The sequence below is a fragment of the Rhinopithecus bieti genome, unplaced genomic scaffold (assembly GCF_001698545.2).
Source record: "Rhinopithecus bieti isolate Rb0 unplaced genomic scaffold, ASM169854v2 scaffold_618, whole genome shotgun sequence".
Classification (NCBI taxonomy): domain Eukaryota; kingdom Metazoa; phylum Chordata; class Mammalia; order Primates; family Cercopithecidae; genus Rhinopithecus; species Rhinopithecus bieti.
The window spans coordinates 110319-126563 of NW_016803195.1; the positions used below are offsets into that span (position 1 = coordinate 110319).

The window sequence follows — 16245 nt, forward strand, 5'->3', positions numbered from 1 at the left end:
GAAGTTCACTTTAGTGGAAATTGTTACTAAAAAAAACTTTGCACTCTGTGTGTGTGTGTGTGTACATTATGTTTATAGGTCTTGTTGATTTCTACTTCTTTCTTAACTCTATTACTAACCTAGGATGAGCAGTTAAACAACAAGTTAGTCTAAATTTTAATAGAAATAAAATTATTCTTATATTTTGATTTGATTTTTTTCTCTTTTATCAAAATGTATTCTTACATTTTGATTTGATTTTTTCCTCTTTTTATCTTTGATTTTTTTGTCTTTGATTATCAAAAAATATTTAGATGTGAGAAGGTTTGTTTAAAAGAAAACCTTCTCATACCTAAATATTTTTGATATTTACTACTTTCCTTTTTTCTCTCGCCTTCCTGTTTGGTGTCTGAAGTAATTTTAGCCCCTTTGGTTTGCTGGGTCTCAAAGCAATTATAAAGTAAAAGTAACATCTGTATGTTTATCATTGATGTAGTTCCATACGTATTTGGGATGGAATTAAAAGGTAATGTTTGAGGCCTTTTGCATGCACTGCTCTGTAGATGGATCTGTTATTGCCTATGCTTGTGAATATTCTTGCTCATTAGAGACAGGACATTGTTGACTCCCACCGACTACTTATTTATAAACTGCCATTTTTATTTAGTAATTGTTAAAAACAACATAAGAACAAACTGCTCAGTGTGTAGTAGAAGTCTTTATAACAGTATATCTCAAGAAGACATGATTAAGTTCGTTAGCTTAACATAAATGGTTGTAGTCAAAGTCTTGTTGCTATAACACAAAAATGAAGGCTTAGAGAAGAAAGGTACATATTACATGGGAAAATGCAGGACTCTGGTATCAGGGCTGGATCTTGACATTAGGCAACACAAACCAGAACCTGGGTGTCAGGTCGCCAAGAGCACCAGGTCTTGGAGAGTCCTTACACCTTCTCTAATAAATTTAACCACCGCCACCCTGCCAAGAGATAAAGCTGAAAATACAAGGATCCCTAGAGTAGGTAACAATTTAAACTCATACCCAGATGTACATAACGTTACAAGGCAAGGAGTGGAAGCAACATGGAAGGAGAGGGAAGGATGCCAAAATCTAAGGCTCCCACGCTGTGCTCTTAGTATTTAGCTGCAGGCTGTCGGCTGCTAATACACTTTTATGCTCTCCTGCTGAAAGCTCTAGAGAATGCCAACAAAGCTTATTCTTTGATAAACATACTCTTAAAACAAATTAACCCAAATCTGTTTTTTCTAGTCTAATTAATATTAGCAACTTATTTTAATAGTAGGTGAGTTTATATCCTACCAGACAACATGCAATCAAGATTTAAAAGGCTAACATGGAGAGCAGATGACTTGAATGTGATATTCATTCATTCAGCAACAAACACATGCTATATGCAGAGCACTGTGTAGGACACTCAGATGAAATGACTTTGTCCCTGTTCTCAGTGACCTCTGAGTTTACTGGTTTGACAGAAAAAAAACAGTGAATTACAGTTCACTTTGATAACTGTTATAATAGATGTTCATACAAAGTGCTTGTGGAATCAGAGGCAGTAGAAGGCCTTCTGTTACAGAGCAAGTGAAGACTTAAAACAGTTCCTGGCTTATTTTATATCTTGTTTTAAAGACGGTGTTAACAAACGACTTGCAATTTTGGTGTCGTGTGGCTAAAAAGACAGACTTGTGAGCAAGAGCCGACCTTCCTATGCATGTGTTGAGATGGAAGATTGTTTTTTGGTTGTAGCTGTAGCATCTGTGTTCCTAAGTAGCTACTCTTTGGAATTCATCCTCTAAGATATATTACCTAGTATTCTGCTCCTTATAAGTCTGCCTGTTCAAAGTAAAGGTGTTCCCTCAAATCTTAGCTGATGCACATATTCTTATGCTAGCAGTTGCTCCCTTTCTTCTGAGAAGCCACTCCCTCCCTCAGCCCACTGAAGAGGATGTGAAGGCAGACAGCTGAGAGCAGGGCTTTTACACAGCATGTGGTTAATATTCATGATGTGATGACTGTAGTGTGATTTGCTTCATGGGGATCGGAATACAGAATTCTGCTCTATGGTACAGACCTAGTATGAAGTACTTCTGTATTTCTGGGTAGTTTGGTCACTACTATGTCTTTCGGTGCACTAAATGTTATGAATGTGTACAACATGGGGGCAGTGTTATATGCACCCTGGAATGTGGGGAGCACTAAATAGTCACAGACCTGCCATACCATGGTTCAGAAAGTTAAGGAGAATCCTTTTACTGTAACAAAGAGTAGTATTTAAAGGAAACCCACCTAGATCAACACATTTTACTATACATTTATTTCTGAAAATTTGAAACTATTAATATATGAGGTAAAGGGGGCTGCATCTAGTGTTATGTGCTGTGGTTTCAGTGCAGCTATGCAACATAATGCTTATAAAGCACCGTTTCTGGCCAGTTGACTTTGTCTAAAATCACTGCTATTCCAGAATCAATATTCACAGCACGTGTGGCTTAGGAGAATATTCAGTTGCTCCCTCATTCATCTATCAAGTATTTCCTGAGCACCAGCTACATACTAGGCACAGTGCCAACTTGGGCTGCTGTTCTACAGGAATGTACAACTCGAAAGGAGAAAGAGATACAAACCCAACTCTCACATAGATGTGTGCACTATGTCAGTGAACAGAGAGCTCTGGCAACACCACTAATTTTGTATACAATGAAGTTATTATGTGAAATCGGTCCAAATCACAATCACTAGATTGTGTAGAGATAGTTGGTTTGATTTTCCATTTAGGAAAATATAGGTTAATTTCTCTCATTAAATGTAAAAATAAATTGCAGACAGATCAAAAATTGAAAACTTTTAAAATTATTTAAATATAAAAGCACTAGAATAAAAAATAGGAGAATATGTTTTAGCTGTTGGGAAGGGAAGTCCATTTTTAGAATGATACCAATGCCAAAAAGCCATTGAGGAAATGATTGACAAATACTGTATAACTAAATATAGCAAACAGCCTGGCATATCAAAGGTGCTTGTGAAATTTCCTAGTAGAAAAATGTTTATATTGAAATACCACATGTTGAAATGAGATTCCACGTACTGTGCAGTCATTCTCACATTTCATAACAACACTGAAGAGGAGCAAACTGGGCAAAGTATTTAAGGAGCAATACTCTTAATATACCAAGATTTCTTAAAACAAAAAAGGATGCCAAATTCCCCCATAGAAAAGGGAACAAATGAAAAAAGTTACAAAACATACAAATAGTCATTAAATATATTAGAAAATGCTGAACCACAGAATATTTTAATATAGTAGTTTAAAAGATAAAACAAAATATTATTTTGACCCAAGAAGGTGGCAAGGCCTGTACACAGTTAATACCAGTATAAATTGGTACATTATTTCTAGAGGGTGACCAACTTTACATTATATTTCAGAGAATGTATTCTCTTTGATCCAGCAAGTCTAGGAAATTATCCTGCAGATATAATGACACACTGTCCAAAGATGTTTATTGAATTATTTTTAAAATAACAAAAAAATGGGAGCTACCTTTATCAGGAGACAGGAGTTAAAAAAGGTAAAGGGGCTTCTTGATTAGATTAAGTGCTCAGCTCTGACACTGATTAACTCCTAATTCATTCCAAGACTATCTGTTTTTAACCTTCTAGAAATTCTAGAAGTTTCTGTTCCACTGTGACACCCTTCCCTGTTTTGTAATACTTCTGCAGACTTTTCCCCCTCAGTTTTTATTTATTTATGTATTTATTTTTGAGATGGAGTTTCACTCTTGTCGCCCAGACTGGAGTGCAATGGCGCCATCTCGGTTCACTGCAACCTCTGCCTCCTGGGTTCAGGCAATTCTCCTGCCTCAGCCTCCCGAGTAGCTAGGATTATAGGTGTGTGCTAACATGCCCAGCTAATTTTTGTATTATTAGTAGAGACTAGGTTTCACCATGTCGGCCAGGCAGGTCTTGAACTCCTGACCTCAGGTGATCCACCCGCCTCGGCCTCCCAAAGTGCTAGGATTACAGGCATGAGCCACTGTAGCCAGCTTTCCCCCTCAATTTTAATATTTCTTCAATCATTTCGACATAGGAACGTACAGAAAAAGTGTAGACTCATTTTAACATCTTTGTTTGTTTGTTTGTTTGTTTGTTTGAGACGGAGTCTTGCTCTGTCGCCCAGGCTGGAGTACAGTGGCATGATCTCGGCTCACTGCAAGCTCCACCTCCTGGATTCACGCCATTCTCCTGCCTCAGCCTCCCTCGTAGCTGGGACTACTAGGCACCCGCCGCCATGCCCGGCTAATTTTTTGTATTTTTAGTAGAGACGGGGTTTCACCATGTTAGCCAGGATGGTCTCGATCTCCTGACCTCGTGATCTGCCCACCTCAGCCTCCCAAAATGCTGGGATTACAGGCGCTAGACACCGCACCCAGCCCATTTTAACATCTTGAAACTGGAATACCACAATATTAAGTTTAAAAAATGGGACACAGAATATATGTTATATGAACCCATTTATGGAAATATACACACATATTGACATGTGTGTAATATGAGTATATATTTATTGATGTACTTTTAAGAGTCTTTAACCCTATCTATACTCTTGGTGCCCCTTAGGGATCATACAATAAACTAGACTCCTTTCAGCATGTATCAGAGAAATAGTTGTTGCAAAAGGGATTGTGAAAATAAACAGGAACATTCACTTTGAGTATATGGTTTGAATATTTCATAAAATGTATATAATCAGAAAAAATCAATGAAGACATTTTCATTTTGGTGGGAAATACTTGAAGGTGGAAATTTAGTAGGAGATTATGGGCCTAGTTTTAACAATGTTAAACAACTAGATTTTTTTAATGATACAGGAAGCCTTAGCCTCTTTGTGTTCTTTTATGAATCAGAGTCATGCACGTTGTACATTTATAGCAGTGTAAGAACAATATCAGATTTAAGAATATTGCTAAGTAGATCTGTAAAAGTTTTGCTCTCAAATCTCTCAGTAATCCAAAATCTAAGCTGACATCTTTGGCTAGCTTGTCTTCCTACAAGTTTTTGGATTAGGGTTCCCTAGCTTCTTTCTCTCTGGAAAGATCAAAAATTAACAGGGCAATACTCAGGGGCAAGAAAGTGACATGGATTCTTACCTGACTCTAACTTACAAACTTGTGTCTTACAGGCTTATTTCCACCTGGGTATCAACGAAAAGTTAGGACTCTCCGGAAGGCCAGATAGGCCCATTGGCTGCCTCGGTACATCAAAGGTACTCATGAAATGTCCTCAAAAGTAGTTTTGGATTCTAATACCACATACTGAAATGGTGTTTGACCTGCTATGCATCCTTTTTCGTTTTCATTATGTACTCAGACTACTTATCTAAAGTATTATTTTCTGCTAGTAAATCTTACTTATTTTGCATAATATCGTGTAAGTCTTATAAATATGAAGGAGCACCTCACTGCTAAATATATTTTTTCTAAGCTTTGTAAAATATCTAATTATAACAATATTTACTCACAGACTTTTTCCATCATATTAGAGGTAGACTGCTTTAAGTTTATTAGTATACTGATTCAATCAAGAAACTAAAATTTTAACTATTATATGGATGTCACAAGCTATTAATTTATGTGCTTATTCAGAATTAAACATCAGTTTTATTTTGAGACTTATAGTACTGCACCTTTGCCTTTGGTATGTTCTTTAGTTATTTGTTTTAAAACTTTTTCCCTTACAGATTTATCGCATTTTAGGAAAGACTGTGGTTTGTTACCCGATTATTTTCGACCTAAGTGATTTCTACATGTCTCAGGATGTTTTCCTGCTGATAGATGACATAAAGGTAGCTTCGGAACACCTTTCTTAAAAATGGAATGACTTTGTTTCCACTGATTTTATCATATGTTACTATATTGAGTACTCCCAGATATCTGTGATACTAGGTTAACACAGTGTAAAGCATGACACTAAAACCACCTGCATAGCTTTGGAGAGTGTAAATTACTTGCAGCATTGGCATAATAGATGACCTCTGTCTTATAGACAGTTGTATGACTGCTTATTGTGCCTTTCTACAAATGAAATGAAAAGATACAATTCAGAAAACAGGGGACCTATTTTGAAAATATGTTCATATGACAGTTTATCTCTTTTTGAACAAAAGGTAAATTAGCAAAATAATTTTATTCATGAAGAATATCCAGTAAAACCTCAACTAACTCATAACTCCATGAGTTAAAATCTTCACTCCCTTTTCTACTTACAGAGCAGAGAAGGTTAGAATCATGATTTAAAGCATGAAATCTGGAGCCAGACTGCATTCGTTAAAATCTTGGCTATGCCACTTGCCAGCTGTGTGTTCTTGGGCAAGTTACTTAACTCCTCTGTGCCTCGTTTTCCCATCTGTAAAACTGAATAATAATTAAGGGGTGTTCTGAGGATTAAATGAGTTAATATATGTAAAGTACTAAAAATAGTGCCTGGCATATGGTGAAGTATTGTATAAGTTTTTGATGTGATGATGATGATTATATTTAAGTCTTTGAGATGATTGATTGATTGACAGATAGATAGATAGATAATTAGTCAAATAAAGAACTCCCTCTACATTGCTAATGGTCTGTATAAATTCAGTCCAGTCTTCTCCACCTGCTGTAATATAAATCCCTAGTAATATGAAGTGAGTTAATCTTCTGAATGGCTGGCGTGATTGTTCCCCCTGAGGCCATTCTTGAACTGTATATTTTAGGCTTTTTAAAAAAAGGAGGCCAAGCACATTGGCTCATACCTGTAATCCCAGCACTTTGAGAGGCTGAGGCAGGTGGATAACTTGAGCCCAGGAGTTCTAGACCAACCTTGGCAGTCTCTAAATAAATAAACAGATAAATAGATTAAAATTTTTTAAAAGAGGGGGAAAAAACCATTAAAACAAATGTAGTGTGATTACTTTTAAGAATGAAGTTTGAAATCATTGAACTCCAAGTGGTGTTCAGCATAACTTGCATGTACCCAGAGAACCTGCTAGAGCACTTCTACCCCTAAGTAGTCTAAGTTATTCAGGGTTGGATTGTGAACTGTCTTGCTACATAAGAATTTTGTTGGCTCTTTGGCACTCATGGTTGAGCATCCTGTTCATCTTAGATACTGTGTCATTACATCCTACCTCATTCTGTTTTGACAGAATGCACTGCAGTTCATTAAACAATATTGGAAAATGCACGGACGTCCACTTTTCCTTGTTCTCATCCGGGAAGACAATATAAGGTAGGTTGATACAAGAAGTAAGGTGCAAGTGTCTCACTGCCATGAACGCAGTGAGCTCTTGGGAAGAAAGGCCTCCTTGGATTTTTTTGTATACTTCTTAGTAGGTGGTAGAATACTTTGTATATATAAGGGGCACTTAGTATTAGATTATTAATTCACCATTCTGTTGTTAATCTGTACATTTTGTTTATTTATATTTTTTAGAGGTAGCCGGTTCAACCCCATATTAGATATGCTGGCAGCCCTTAAAAAAGGAATAATTGGAGGAGTCAAAGTTCATGTGGATCGTCTACAGGTAGCCTTCTGATTCTCAGTATGCTTCTATTTTCAGGACAGTTAATCTACAATACAGCTATGTTTCTTAATATATGTTCTATTTAAGGTTTTTGTCTTAAGGTTTTATTCTCTACCTATCTTCCTATTCCTATTGTCACCTTTCCAGTTTATCTGATCCCACGAAGTCAGATGCTTGAACACTTGCAGCGATTTCCTGTGCAGAATTTTAGACTTCAGTAGCTTATCTCTAAAGCTAGGTCCATAGTGGTGAAGTAACCTGCCTTATAACCTTGGGCTTTTAGGGGCAGATTGGCTGACTGTTCGTCCAGTGCTCTTTTTCCTGCTCTATACTAACATCCAACCTGGGAATAAACCTTGTTCCGTTCAGAACTTCACAGCATTATCTTCACAGCTCCTAAATTACAGAAACATTCTTTGTTCACTGCTGGTCATAACAGCCTCTCTGTCCACAGTTCTCTCCTACTAAACACTCTGTGCTTCAGCCAATACAATAATTACTGTGTCTTAAATTTTGTGGGGTTCTGTCCCTCTGCTCACACTATTTTCTCTGCCTGGAATATCCTTCCTTCTTTCAGGGTTACTGGGCTTTGAGGTCTTACCAGACTTTAAGGGCAGCTTTACAAAATCATCCAGACCACAAACATACTTCTGTTCTTCAACATGCTTTCGTGACCTTTAACTACTAAGATTGCGGTCTATTATATAGGCTTATATACTTTCTGTAAAATAATAATGATTATTCCATGGGGTCTTTCACATAGTAGGTGCTCAATATTAAATAAGAAAGAGGAAAGTTTATAAAGAAAGACCTACATAGTGTTATAAATGGCATGTTTGCATACTCATTCATTGGTGATTGTATTTTGCATAGTTGATTTTCACCTAGGCATTTATCTTTTTTCCTTTATTTCCTGTCGCTTTGTCTTTTTGTAACACCTCCTGAGGCAATTTCTTTGATTTTTATCTTGCAGTTCTTCTATTGAGTTTTGCATGTTGGCTATCATGTTTTAAATTTTCATTTTTCGTAGTATCCTGTCCTATGGATATTTCATGGATGTCATATTTTATCTTTTCTGAGGATATCACCTAGAGGTTTTTTTCTTCTTCTTCAATTTTCCTTTCCTCTGCATTATGACTTTCAGGGGCTTTTCCCTCAGTCTTTCATGTTGGAGGCATTTGTCAGATGTCCAGTATTCTTTAGCTATTTATTAATTTTTAAAAGTGAAGGAGTAAAAAGTTCATAGGAAGCTGTGTGCTTGGGTACAAAGATTCTCTTTTTCTTTTGTTACTATTTCAGCTTTTGTTTTTGATTCAGGGAGATACATATACCTGGGTATATGCATGATGCTGAGATTTGGGGTGTAAGTGGTCCCATCATCCAGGTTCTAAGCACAGTTCCCAATAGTTTTCAATTCCTTGCCCTCCTTCCTCCCTCCCTGCTCTAGTGGTCTTTTTTTTTAATACTGCCCCAGCATTAGGATTCACTGGGTTGAATGGTAGTTCTGTTTTAAGTTCTCTGAGAAATCTCCAAACTGTTTTCCACAGTGGCTAAACTAATTGACATTCCCACCAAACAGTGTATAAGCATTCTCTTTTCTCTACAGCCTCACCAGCATCTGTTGTCTTTTGACTTTTTCATACTAGCCATTCTGACTAATGTGAGATGCTGTCTCACCGTGGGTTTTTTTTTGTGTGTGTGTGTATTTCTTTCTTTCTTTCTTTCTTTGTGAGACAGGGTCTCACTCTGTCACCCAGGCTGGAGTGCAGTAGAGTGCACAGCTCACTGTTCCCTCAACCACCCAAGCTCAAGGGACCCTCTCACCTCAGCCTCCCAAGTAGCTGGGACTACAGGTACATGCTGCCATGCTTAGTTTTTTGTAGAGACAGAGTCTTGCTGTGTTGCCCAGGCTGGTCTCAAACTCCTGGGCTCAAGTAATCCTCCTGCCTCTGCCTCCTGAAGTGCTAGGATTACAGGCATAAGCCACTGCACCCAACCTCATTGTGGCTTTGATTTGCATTTCTCTGATGCTTAGTGATATTGAGCTTTTTTTTTTTTTTTTCTTTTTTTATGTTTCTTCCTGTGTTTAGGAGAAAGATTCTTGATGAATTCACTTATAAGGTGACCTGATGGCAAAAGCTCCTTTTTGTTGTAGAAAGCCTCAGATGCCAATATCTGAAATTCTTTTCTCTAAGGCTTTTCAGTCTACCCAGAAAGTACATCTCTAACATCATGACCAAAGGACTTACACTTTGTTTCCATATCCTGAGAGCAGGGTGAAGGAAGGGAACCAGGGATCCCACTGTGAAGTATGCAGTCTCCAACCAAATCCACTGTTTAATCCTTGTATCTCCTGCTCTCCACCGTGCCTTATACTCTTGAGTACAGTGTTTTTAACCAGAGAAAAAGCCTTTTGTCTCTCAAAAATCAGGGAGCTGGAAGCAGATAGTAACTCCCTAAGTGTTCAGGGAATGGAAAGGAACTTTTAGACCCAGTCTTCCTACGTGGAATGTCCGTGAATCCCAGCAGTGTCTGGGTCTCAGGGTTCTGAGGCTCTTTCCTGTTCTCTTTGTCCTAATGGATTTATACCTTAGTGGGTTTATACCTTAAACATTTTTTTCCACTATTATTTTAGGGATTTTAGGAAAAACAGGAGTTAAATATATATCTTGGTCATATTAACCAGAAATCTACTTTTGATGTTATACTTAAATGTCCCTTCCATTCCAGGATGTAGCTAGGCATTTTTCTATTCCTTTTAAGAAATAAGTGGGCCTATATGGAAAAGAAAAAAGACCTAGATAATTTTGAAGAGAAATATAAGATTTGAATAAATGATGGGCTATACCATATTCTTGGATAAAAAGACTATTACAAAAATGTGAGTACCTCCTAAATTAGTCTACTAGTTTATTATAATCATGGTCATTTCAGTGGAGTAGAGCTTTTGGCAATTTCACATGGTTAAGGGCCCACCAGGGAAGAGGGATTTCAGTAAATACTTCAGACTTTCAGATGACCCTCTTGAAAAGCTATACCTTTGAGTAAAAGGGAATCAGAAATAGTTCACTTCTCACAAAGGGTAGTGGATAACATCCAGAACCCCAAAGTATTTCTACAAATATGTACAATGTCTGTCTTTCATTCAAAATTATCAGGCCTGCTAGGAGTGATCAACAACAGAGAGCCACCTACATTGGTTTAGATATTAGAGTTATCAGACATAGACGTCAAAATAACTACGATCACTATGTGTAAGAAATTAGATAACAAGTTGGAGAATTTTATTAGAAACTTCAATAGTATATTAAAAAAGAATCAAATAGAAATTCTAAATGAAAAATTCAGTCACCAAAATTGAGGTCAGTGAAACAGTGTAGTACTTATTCACTATAATTGATGGCAGAGGATAGGTAACTCAGAAAAACACCCCAGTATACACACAAGAACTTAAAATAATATGTGATCAAGGAAACAATGAATTAATGGTGGATGTATAGATTATTTAATATATAGTTTGGGGAAAATTAAGGAAGTTAGAGTATCGCCTCACATCATGCACCAAAATACATTTCAGGTGGATTAAATGACTTAATTTTAAAAGATGTTTATTTTAAGAAGAAATCAAAATACTTTCAAGCTTTTATTTTGGGCATATCATAAGCTATCAGTTTTAGCCCCTAATGTTGACAAATTCTTAGTTTTGTGATGACTTTGAGTTGAAAATAATTTTACTTTACTTTGAAGTTTAATATTCTACCATGTTGTGGAAAGTTTTCATTTTATTTGAAGAGTCATAGACAAATTATAAAGACAGTGCAAAATGCGGTGATTTTCTCTCAAGTCAATAAATTGAAGGTTTCTCCTTTTCTTTTTATTTTCTTTTAATGTCAAGCACAGCATAGCGTTTTAAAGTTAGAATGATATCCTTTTTAATCCTGCCTCATCTGAAATTGGGAAACTTTTTGCTTATATATCCTTATACACAAAACTCAAGTTGGTCAAGACCTTAAGATATTTCATCTAATCCCCTCCTTTTACAAACAGAACTAGAGCTCTTTGTAGGACAGTAACTGTCTGTAGTCCTAAGACTAGTTACTGCAGATAGGAATAGAATTCATGGTTTCCCATTCCTAGTTCACAACTTTTTATACTCAAGCACCTGAACTTTCATCACTTTCTTTTCTGCAGCAGAGTTTAATGTCTACTTCACTACCTATCTCATTTTCCCATTTTTAGTTGTGTTTCAGAAATTATAGGAGAAAGAGGTCAGTAGTTTTGTCATGATTCAAATAATTTTACTTTTTTTTTTGAAACAGAGTCTCACTTTGTCACCAAGGCTGGAGCACAGTGGCGCGATCTTGGCTCACTGCAACCTCCACCTCCTAGGTTCAAGCGATTCTCCTTCTTCAGCCTACCAAGTAGCTGGGACTACAGGCATGTGCCACCACGCCCGGCTAATTTTTTGTATTTTAGTAGAGATGGGGTTTCACCGTGTTAGCCAGGATGGTCTTGATCTCCTGACCTCATGATCCACCCGTCTCAGCCTCCCAAAGTGCTGGGATTACAGGCATGAGCCACTGGGCCTGGCCGAGTTTTACCTTTTTTAAAAAATGTAAATGGAAGTTCACCATTTGTGTTTTCACTTTTTCCTTCTTTTATTTAAATTAAAAATATTTATCAAAAGCAAAATGTAAGTATATAACTGTTCTAGACTTATAGTCATCAGTAGCCCAAAATGTCAATGATATTTTGAAGATCTTCTGAATTTAAACATCTCTAAAAATTGTGGTAAAACATACATAACATAAAATTTGCAATCTTAATCATTTTTAAGTGTCCAGTTTAGTGGTGTTAACTACATTCACCTTGTTGTGCAAACAATCTCTAGAACTATTTTCATCTTGCAAAACTCAAACTCTATACTCATAAACAACAGTTCCTCATTCTCCCCACACTCCAACCTTCATTATTTTTACTAATATAATCAAGGAAAATGGCATCTATATGCTCCTCTTGGGTTTTATTTCAAATCCTTTCAAATTTCCATATCCCCTGATCCAGTTTTACTCATTACTAGGATCCCAGCCTCTTCTCCCAGCCCCATTACCCGGGACATCTCTCCATGCAGTTCGTTGGTAGCCGTGCTTTCCATGCCCCAAATATACTTGGTTTCTAAATCTCTAAATGTAATTGGAGTTTTATGCCCTCATGCTATGATGGTATTTTCGAGTTGCCTTTTCTTTTTTTCTTTCTATGTCATACTTTAATTTTACAGCTTAGGTGAATGTTTTGTCTTTAGTGAAGCCTCCGGGACTGGAATTAATTTCTCCTTTCATTGTCCTTCTATGACATTTTGCTTGAATGTTTGCTATAGCTCTTCTTTCATTTTATGTTTAGCTAGTTTCTTCTGCCTGCCTCGCTCTGTGGTTTGTAATCCTTTTCAGCTCAAGGTTCACTCATCTCTGCATCCCCAGAGTACTCTCCTCACTACTGTTATCTGTGGGAAATATTTAAATATTGCCTCATTGATTCAACAAATATTTACTGTGCTCCGACTGTAGGCACTAGGGATGTAGTGATGAATATGATACACAAGGTTTTTGACCACATGGGACTTAAATTCTAAAGGGAAAGCCCAACAGAAAACAAAGGTAGGTTGGGAGAGTGATGGGAAGGAATGCAGTCTTGGGTAGGATGGTCTATTGGAAAGGACCTGGTGGGATATAATTGAGTGTTTTAAATATTATATTGCATTTCACACATACAGTATTATTTAATTACCATCAGAAATAGAACACTAATGCCTAGCAAATTGGTTGTTAAGTTTACTTTTTCCAATACTAATATAGGAGCTTCTACAACCAACTGAATTTTTTTTAATCAAAAGCCCTATAGATTATTAATGGAATTTAGCATTTGTCTATTAACTCAGAGTAAACATTTATTTTATGGGCTGAATTAGAATATAAGGGTGAGTGGGCTAATAAAATGGAAATTATTAAATACAATTTTTTTCTGTTTCAGCATTAGCTATAAGCTTTAAGAATTAAGTAATTCTTGACTCTCTCTTGTCTCTCATACCCTGTGTTACAATTTATTATTAAATCCTGTTGTCTCTATCCTCAAATTGTATCCAGAATCTAACCACTTCCCATCATCTTCAGTGCTATTATCATGGTCCAAGCTACCATTATCCCTCACCTAGGTTTTTACAGTGATCTCCTAAATTCCAACTAGACATAAGACAGCCTGTTCATGCTCTACCTGGTCATAGGCAGATTCTGTCATATATCATAAGCCTCCAATGATTTCCTCTCTCACACAAACTGGAAACCACTGTTCTTCAAATGGTCTATGTGCTCTCCATGGTCTGGACCTACATCTCTTATTTCATTTCCTATCAGCTGCCCCATCTACTCTATTTCAACCACACTTTCCTCCTTACTGCTCGCAAAGACACTAAGCATGCTCCTGCCTCAGGACCTTTGCACTTACCACTCCCAGCCCCGTACACTCTTCCCTCAGATCCATATCATTGACTATAGTCCTTTGTTCAGTTTCTGATTACATGTTACTTTATTAGAGAAATTGTTTCTGATCACCTATATGAAATAGCTAACAACCCTCATCCTACTCCCCTGCCCTGGTACTCCCCATCCCCTACCTTTCTTATTTCTACTTTGCACTTATCACCATCTGACATAATAAATACATATATGTAGTAATAATATATATTATAATTATTATATACATAGAGAGAGTCATATGCCACATAACAGCGTTTTAGTCAATGATGGACCATGTATACAGTGGAGGTCTCATAAGATTTTAATACTGTATTTTTACTGTACCTTTTCTATCTTTAGATACACAAATACTTACCATCATATTACAGTTGCCTACAGTACTGTAATGTACAGTACATGTTTGTAGTCTAAGAGCAATAGGCTGTGCCATATAGCTTAGTGCTTAGTAGGCTATACCACAGTTTGTGTAAGTACACTCTATGGGTGTTCACACAACAACAAGATTGCCTAATGATGCATTTCTCAGAATGTATCTTGGTCATTAAGCGATGCATGACTGTGTGTGTGTGTGTGTGTGTGTGTGTATGGCTTTTTTATTGTCTGTCCGCTACACATACCTTTAAGAACAGTTTTAAGAAGGCAAGAATGTTATGTATTTTGTTCATGCTGTATCCTCAATACCTAACATAGTACCTAGTAGGCCTTCAATAAATATTTGTCTAACAAATTATTTAACTGAAGAGCAAGATGTATACATGCTAGCCTACATATTAGGAAATATCATTCAATGAACCTGCCTAGGCACAGACCCTGCTGTTAGGGAACTTACTGTTCCAGAGTGACCTGACTATAGCCAGGCTAGTAAAAATGTGCAGATCAACTGCATAGTCGACCTTTCTCACTCAAACTCAAGGAAACTTTATTATGATTGCTATTAATATGTCCATCCTGTCATCTGTAAACGGGCATTTGTTGATCTACTTTGTTTATGAGTTTCCACTAGAGGAGAAGGCACTACTACTCTGGGTAGTTAGCCAACAAAAGCAACATTCCCAGTGTCCTGTTTCTTCACATTTGAGATGAACAGTGAGAAAATAGAGAAAATAATATATGTTATAAATATTGTATAAATGTGTAATAAATATTGCCTTACTTTTAAGTAATAATTTATGGCTTGTTTTTTATGAGTACATTTCTCAATTTTCTCTGACAATTCATCAGATAATTAGAAGTGACACATAATGTTAAAAATCATTGTAGGTTTATCATTCATTTATACTGTTCATACTGTTCACCGTGAACCACTGACGAACACAAACAGTGTTTCAGTTCAGACTCATTTAGTTTGTTCAGCCTATAATCAGAAACTAATGGAAAATAAAATGACCAAATATGGGTAGCCATACTCCAGAATGCAGAGAAGCATTGGCCTGGATAACCAATACCTTCATGTTCCTGAAAAAAAATGGAGTCTTGTCGGTATCCTATCATTGGATGACCCAGAAATACATTACAGTAGCAGAATCCAAAGTGCAATTTCACATCTTTTCCCAAAACAATTTTAGTGTTATATGTGTTTTCTAATTTGGATATTTTATTTTACTTTATTTATTTTTTGAGAGGGAGTCTCGCTCCGCCAGGCCAGAGTACAGTGGTGCGATCTCGGCTCACTACAACCTCCACCTTCCGTGTTCAAGTGATTCTCCTGCCTTAACCTCCCGAGTAGCTGGGACTACAGGCACATGCCACCACGCCGAGCTAATTTTTGTATTTTTAGTAGAGTTGGGGTTTCACCAGGATGGCCAGGATGGCCTCGATCTCTTGACCTCGTGATCCGCCTGCCTTGGCCCCACAAAGTGCTGGGATTACAGGCATGAGCCACTGCCCCCCAGTCAGAAATGTAATTTTTTTTAGCATTTTAATGGTTACTGAATTATTTTAATTCCAGCTTAAAAGTAAATGCCTGCAATTCTAAGAACAGAGAGTTCATCTCATGTTGACCTATTTATAATGACTCATAAACTTGTAACTTGATGTGTATATTCTATTTTAGGGGTTTGTGTGTGTGTGTGTGTGTGTAGAAACCTGTGTGATTTTCAAATGTTCATTTAAGAATTACTTCAGAACTGTATATATATATATATATTTTTTTTTTTT

General features: G+C 36.8%; 1 protein-coding gene across 3 annotated transcripts in view; it reads left to right on the forward strand.

Annotated features, from left to right (window-relative positions):
- Nucleotides 1-16245, forward strand: part of LOC108527348 (phosphorylase b kinase regulatory subunit beta) — a 115319-nt gene that overhangs the window by 58424 nt on the left and 40650 nt on the right. For all 3 annotated transcript variants that reach the window (XM_017868558.1, XM_017868550.1, XM_017868567.1), the window contains exons 9-12: nt 5180-5263; nt 5738-5842; nt 7181-7263; nt 7468-7558. In XM_017868558.1, the coding sequence (XP_017724047.1) occupies nt 5180-5263; nt 5738-5842; nt 7181-7263; nt 7468-7558 (363 nt within the window). The remainder of the gene's footprint in view (nt 1-5179; nt 5264-5737; nt 5843-7180; nt 7264-7467; nt 7559-16245) is intronic.